This window comes from Oryzias melastigma, linkage group LG15, assembly GCF_002922805.2.
Source record: "Oryzias melastigma strain HK-1 linkage group LG15, ASM292280v2, whole genome shotgun sequence".
NCBI classification, from domain to species: Eukaryota; Metazoa; Chordata; class Actinopteri; order Beloniformes; family Adrianichthyidae; genus Oryzias; species Oryzias melastigma.
In genome coordinates, this window is record NC_050526.1 from 8,641,790 (window position 1) to 8,648,579 (window position 6,790).

Consider the following 6,790-nt stretch of genomic DNA (forward strand, 5'->3'; position numbering starts at 1 on the left):
GAGAATTAAAGAGCTGTCTCATTAGCGGATCAATGTGCAGAAAAATAAGGACAAAAATCTTGATTAAATGACCATCATACATTAAACATGAGCAAAGTCAAGGCAATGCAATAATGGATGCAAGGAAGACTGAGCTGCACCGAATGCCAAGATTCATCCAAGTGGAGAGTGGACTCATTTACCTCCAATCTGAATTCTTTGTGATTTCCCAGAGCAGCTGATTACGTCCAATTTCAGACGGCTATTCCAAGAGGGGGATTCACTGTGGAACGATGAGGAGAGGCGCAGGATGGGGGTATGCCAGTTAAATGATCTCCAATGGAAGGAGGTTTAAATGGGGGCTAAATGGCGACGCAGAGTGCTTCTATCTGAAGCTCATTACCCGCCTCTTCACTCCCTGGAGACCTGGCTCAGCTTCACACTGAGCACTTTCCTGCCAGGGGGAGGGTGATTACAACATTTTTGCTTTACAAAAAAGCTCCTTTGCCTTCTTTCAACATTTCCTGTTTTCTTCCCACTCCCTTCCTCAATGGTCACCCCCTCACTGCTCCTTTCTCTTTGGGTCCCTCTCTTCTGGATCCTGCAGCCTCTTCTGATGACGCCTGATTTTCTGTTTGTTCAGCTCTAATGATTGCAACACTCAAAGACGGGCCAACCATAAACAGAAGGAGATGGGGAGAAATGTTTTATTCACTCTCAGACAACAATGAAAAAGCAAAATTGTGAATTACAAATCAGCACATAATCTAGACAGTAAAAGCAGCAACAATACTGGTGACAGCATCACAAAAGAGCATGGAAATCAAAACCTGAATCACTGCAGAGCCTCAGAACAGCAAACAGATGGGATGATCGCTGATGTACACACACCGGGATATCATCCATCCAGGAGGAGAGGAGGCCTACGCGTTTCTCTGCCAAGGCTCGATGTACTCGAGACCCAGATGGGCAAAGATGTCCTTCTCGGTCGTAGCTGCCAGGAACTCTTTCTAGAGAGATGACAAGCAAGCGTGCAGGAATTAGTCTCTGTGATGCAAGTTTTTCAAATTCATGCTCATTATGGACTTCTGTTTGGTAATCCAGGCCTAAAGATTCCTTTTGTGGAGTCACACAACTTAAGTCTGAAGCACAACAGTTTTATAAGCAAAGTATATGTCTCTTTTGTCAGTGTCACTGCATAAACAGCAGCTCATCACATCGCGCTGCAGAAAATAAGAAAACAAGTTTTAAACCGCATGAAGCAGTTCTATGAATTCATCACTAAAATAATAGAATCAGAATAAAGTTTGGAATGCAATTGACATTAACTACTGATTTAAAAATAGTCAAAAGTAATTTATGAGCTCTCAGAACAAAAAAATGCAATAACCCTAACAATCCCCTCATATTTACTTTTCTAATCTCTCAGAGCTGAACGTGACAGTTGCTGAATCTGCTTATTACTTCTGCTATCAGCAGAGCTGAGCTCAGAGAGCTGCTCTGGGTTTGCTGTTTTTATACATATTTCACTGGTAAATTCCAACAAATTTTCATGAAGTTAATATTTACCTCTTTATGACTATCTTGACGAAACAAGTCTGACAGTTTAGTTTAGAATATTTTAAAATGTTCCATAAAAAGTGTTTTAGTGCTGTATCAAATCTTCCTCACCTCATATCCTATGAACTTTGAATCATCAGCTCATGCCCTCTTTTGTGTAGGAGTTGTAGGGTAACACAACCCCCCACCCCCACCCCCCAAAAAAATCTATACAATCATTCGCAAAAAACAAAAAAGTGTAACACAAAACAGCTGAAGTATTAGTAAAGCTAAGGAAGATAAATCCTCTGAACTCTCAAAGAGAGCGTTATGTGCAACTAATAATAAAATATATGACAGTACTCCCTAAAACTCTAGAAAAAAATGAGTAAAATGCCATTTCACCCCCACAGCTTTATTCTAACCAGAACCAACACTTGTAGTATGATGCACATGCAGGTGGCTTGACCTATATTATTTCAAGGCAGAATTGTCACTGGTAACATAGTGAGCATTCACTTTATACTGCGGAGTATCATATGATTAGGTAAATGAAGCTTCATTACTCCGCATGCGTACAGTGTTCCTCCTCTAATTCACATTTCATCATTCGCCGTTTCACATATTCACGTATTTTTTTCAGTCACGTGACTCTTCTGGTTTGTCACAAAAACTCAGACAACTCAAGACGCTTGTATGAATTCTAACATTTTTGCATATGAATACATACAGTATATTAGGCTACCAAATGTATTTGCTCACCCATCCAAATGATCTGAATCTGGTGTCCTAATCACTTGTTCTGGCCACAATTGCATAAAATCCAACCCTCAGACATGCAGACTGTTTTACAAACATTAGTGAAAGAATGTTCCTCTCTCAGGATCTCACTGAATTTCAATGTTTAACTGTCATAGGATCGCCGTCACCGGACTCTAGAGCAGAGGAGACCTCTTCTCTGGAGGGAGGAGTCATACTTTTCCATCTGGAGATCTGATGGACCAGTCTGGGTTTGGAGGTTGCAGGAGAACGGGACATTTCAGACTGAATTGTGCCGAGTGTTATATTTGCTTCACAACAATAAAGCAACACAATTCTTTCATATTGGTTCAGATGTTGGTCAGAGTAGTCCGTCACTGTCAGAGGAAAAAAGACAGCAAAGCTGAGAGCACACAAAGAGAACAGCTAACAGCTGAACTCCAGGAGATTTTGAGGACGTCTCCATCAGCTTTGCTCCAATCCACTGCCTTCACCCCTCAGTAACCCACACCTGAAAACATAAAAGCACACAGAGATCCACAAAACACAGCGAGGTCCCACTTTGCCACAAAAGCATCCATTACAGAACAAAAAGAAAACAAACCAGAAATTTGACCACAGCTGTAACAGGCTCTTCTCTTTCAATTGGGGGGAGAGTCCAGCTTCCCTTCAGGTGACTCATCCATGTACGATGGTCTGCTTCTGCTTTCCCAGCAATCTATTCACATCCTTTACATGAATGCTGCAGAGTACCATCATTCTCTTTTCTTTGCTGTCACCCCAACCTCGAACTCAAGCAGCACAGGCTAAACTCCCCTGAAGTTCCACATGAGCCTGATTGGATGTCTTCCGAGCCAAAACTGCACCAAATGCATGAAAACAACGGCAGATTTTACTTTTACAGCTGACATATACAACTCTATCCTTTTTATCTTCATTCGTTTTGAAGAATCACTGAGAGAGACGTTCCAACAGTGGCGGGCCGTGCATTTCACACCTAGGCCTTCAGTAGTGCTCCATCTGAATCAATCCAACCCTCAATAACTATTTTATGGCAATAAAACTTCTACTGCAGGTACAACTGCCACACACACACCAAAAGCATAAAAAATAACCTGATAAAATTTCAATATTATGTAGGGAGATAGCAAAATTTTACTCACCAAAAATCCAGATTATTTAAACACAAAATCCATCCTTTCTATCCTCAAGAAGATTTCAATCACTCTGTCGTGCAGAATCCGTGCGTTTCGCAGATGGAAAGTGTTCCGTGGCTGTGATAAGCTGGAAAAGGCTGCATGCGGGAAATGTTCTGGTATTCCTGAAGCCTCTTGTGGTCCAGGAGGGAGACAAACATCAGTTTTTGTGATCGATCAAGGTCTGTGTCTGGAAAATAATATTGTCGGTAGTGCGCGCGAGGATTTTGCGCTGCACGCGCCCGTGGTGCGTTCAGGGGCCTCGTAGATTTCAGCTTCACTCCCGCTCAACGGAGTCACGGAACTCCTTTACCCGTGCCAGACAAAACTGTGCTACAACTTTACCCAGACATTCATTTTCCACCAAAAATCAGACGATGAGACGCTTTCCACTGGCAACATCTTCAAACCTGACACGCCGCTCCTCGGCACCTGTGTCCGTCAGCAGAACCAGAGCGAGCTGCGAGCTGTCCAATCAAAGCTCGTGAAAATCCTGACGTTTCCGTGGGCCTTCTAGCTGGCCTAGCACGTGGTCTCCTCCAGATCTGATTGGTTGAAGCAACAGTTTGGTCGACAATTATTTTATGCTACAGGGCCCGCAGAACTGATTGTGAAGGCCTCCGGGCAGATTTCTTTGACCCTAGCAACAAATGGTGCTGCAATGTGATTGGTTAATGCTTAAATAGGAAAATACACGTCTGGAAGCAGCGCAGCCAGGGAGACAGCAATGAAAGGACGAAGACAGAGCATTTGGAATTATAGAATACGTATTCACGGAAATAAATAATAATTAATATCAGTCTGTGATTCAGATATTTTTAGGCCAGCAGAGAAGGCCTTGCAGGCCCTGACGGCCCGCCACTGCGTTCCAATATGGCTGGAAATTAATAAAATAATACAGGAAACATTCTCAGAAATGATCAATGCTTCCATGCTAATATGTTTTGTCAAAGCAGTCTCTAAACACGTTCTTTTAGTTGGTAGCTTGGACATCCATCATAATGTATCTGATTCCATAAAGTGGGTCAGCTGTGAATTACAGGAAAAACACTGACAGATCATAATAACTTTATATAATCCCACTCTATGAGAGAACAAAACGAACAAAACAACATCCTTTTCAGATTTTTTATTGTGCTATGGTTCAGCTGCACTGAGATTTACATTTGAGCATGCAACCCCCACTCCTCCAACACTAACCTTGCTGTAAGTGATTGCTCTCTTCAGCAGATGAGCATTTTCCCTGACAAATCACGACAGGGCTATTAACTGCTGGCCATCTACCCGCGCCGTGTTAGGGGTTATTTCTCCACAGGAGTGGTGACGAGGCATGACTCACCTTGGGAGCAAGACAGCCCGGAGAGAGAGGGGGCTGTGATTCTGACACGTTCTGCCTTCAACTGCTAAACTGGACCTGACACAATAGCTTGTCAGTTCCCACTGCCTGCCAAAGGCACAGATAGCTGTTAGTACCTATAAGCAGGGCGGACAGGGAAACACTGCCGGTCTGCTCTGTCTTCACACAGACTTGTTATAGTTAATGCAAATGACAGTTTGGACTTGCAGCAGAGTGCTTTGGCTACACAATGGAGGGATCTTTGTGCATAACAGGCCCCTAAATCACGTTAAAGGAGTTTTGTTAAAAATAGGGATTCCACAATCCAACTGTTGAAACCAACATTATGATCATGCATTGAACTGAATCGTGAAAGTGAATTGTTGCATCCCCACTGCAAAACCATGACTCAAAATTCAAGATTTGAAGCAAACTGTGGAGAAAGTGAATATTTGCAACCTTAGTTAAAAATAAGTTGAATTAGCAAAACTATCAATTTTGGATTCAGATGTTTTTGTAATGATTTTTACATTTGATAAAAACTGGAAGTGCTGGAGCTATAGAGCAAAATCATGCAAAATAGCTTTCAGAAAACTAACTTTTGCTTTCCATTTCATTTCGGTAAACTTTATGTCTTTACAATGCAGCACAGTGATACTAAATAACAGAGTTTTAATTTCCACCTGGATAGCTGGTCAAAGCCCCCCTTCACACCAAGCCCTAGGTTTCTTCAAGAGAATAAAGGTGCAGTCAGACCGAACCCAATTTGCATCACAAGTTTGCGTGGTCTGCCCCTCTTTCATTCGGCCCAATTTGGCGAAAATGTGTTCCTGAGCTTGACGCCGCAGCTGCATGTGGGAGGAGCTACCAGCCAATGTTTTAAGCCTGACATGGAGCGATATCTGTTTATTTCACTTACAGTGCATGGAAGTTGAGAGGATTATGTTTAGAGATCAGGTTCATTTATTGGGATATACAAAAACATGTATTGCAGACATCGATTATTGCACAATATAAGATAATCTAAGTAAAACAAAAAAAAAGAAACATTGCACAAATATTGCACTGTTCGAGATAGTTCGGGGGGGTTGTCTACCAGGGAAAAACGCGAGGAAAAAAAAGTTGGGGGTGGTGGAATTATTGTACCATATTATTATTATTATTACTATTATTGTTATTATTATTATTATTGAAATTCAGGAAGTCCGAGCAGGCAGCCCCACACCCCGGAGCAGCTGTCTGTCTGCCGGCGTGTCTAGCGAGCGCCACTGGACTAAAGGAGGCTGGATGAGTCCACTCAGAGAGCCACCGCGGAAGGCTAGTGATCTGTGTGGGGTGTATTTCTTTTTCACCTGCCCTGGTAACTCGGCGGCCCCAGCAAGTTGAGGAATTAGATGGAAGTTCACAGAGGTGGGACCAAGTCATCATTTTGCAAGTCCGAGTCAAGTCCCAAGTCTTTGTCCTCAAGTCAGAGTCAAGTCCCAAGTCAAAAGCACTCAAGTCCCAAGTCGAGTCACAAGTCAAGACCAACAAGTCTCAAGTCGAGTCACAAGTCCTACTATTAATGTTTCAAGTCATTTCAAGTCATTTAAAAAACAATGTAATATTAATTACACAGATCATGTGTGCTTTTAAGAACTGTATTTTACAAGCATTTTAGCTAAATTCCCACTGAGTTGATGCATCTCCACTTCAAAAATCAAAAATAATTTATCTATAACAAAAACGCAGTTAACCACATTTGAAATGAGGTAAGATGGAGATGGTAGAGAACCAGGGTAGTCAGGATATTTAAGGGGTCATACCATGATTTTCTTAAGTCTTTCAGAGTGAACTATATCCATATATATGATCATATATTACCTTTGAAACACTAAAAAACACATTTATGAAATACTACCAGCTATTTTCTTTAGTTTTTGTCCTATCCAGAAGTAAAACTGGATTCCTGAGGCTCAGCCTGCTGCTGCATGTGACTGCT

The 6,790-nt window shown here is 42.0% G+C and overlaps 1 protein-coding gene across 3 annotated transcripts in view; it reads right to left on the bottom strand.

Moving 5' to 3' along the window:
- Positions 1–668: 668 nt before the first annotated feature.
- The window catches only part of dntt (deoxynucleotidyltransferase, terminal), a 144,596-nt gene continuing 138,474 nt past the window's right edge, over positions 669–6,790 (bottom strand). For all 3 annotated transcript variants that reach the window (XM_036215509.1, XM_024296427.2, XM_024296425.2), the window contains one exon: positions 669–989. In XM_036215509.1, the coding sequence (XP_036071402.1) occupies positions 903–989 (87 nt within the window). In that variant the 3' untranslated portion in view covers positions 669–902. The remainder of the gene's footprint in view (positions 990–6,790) is intronic.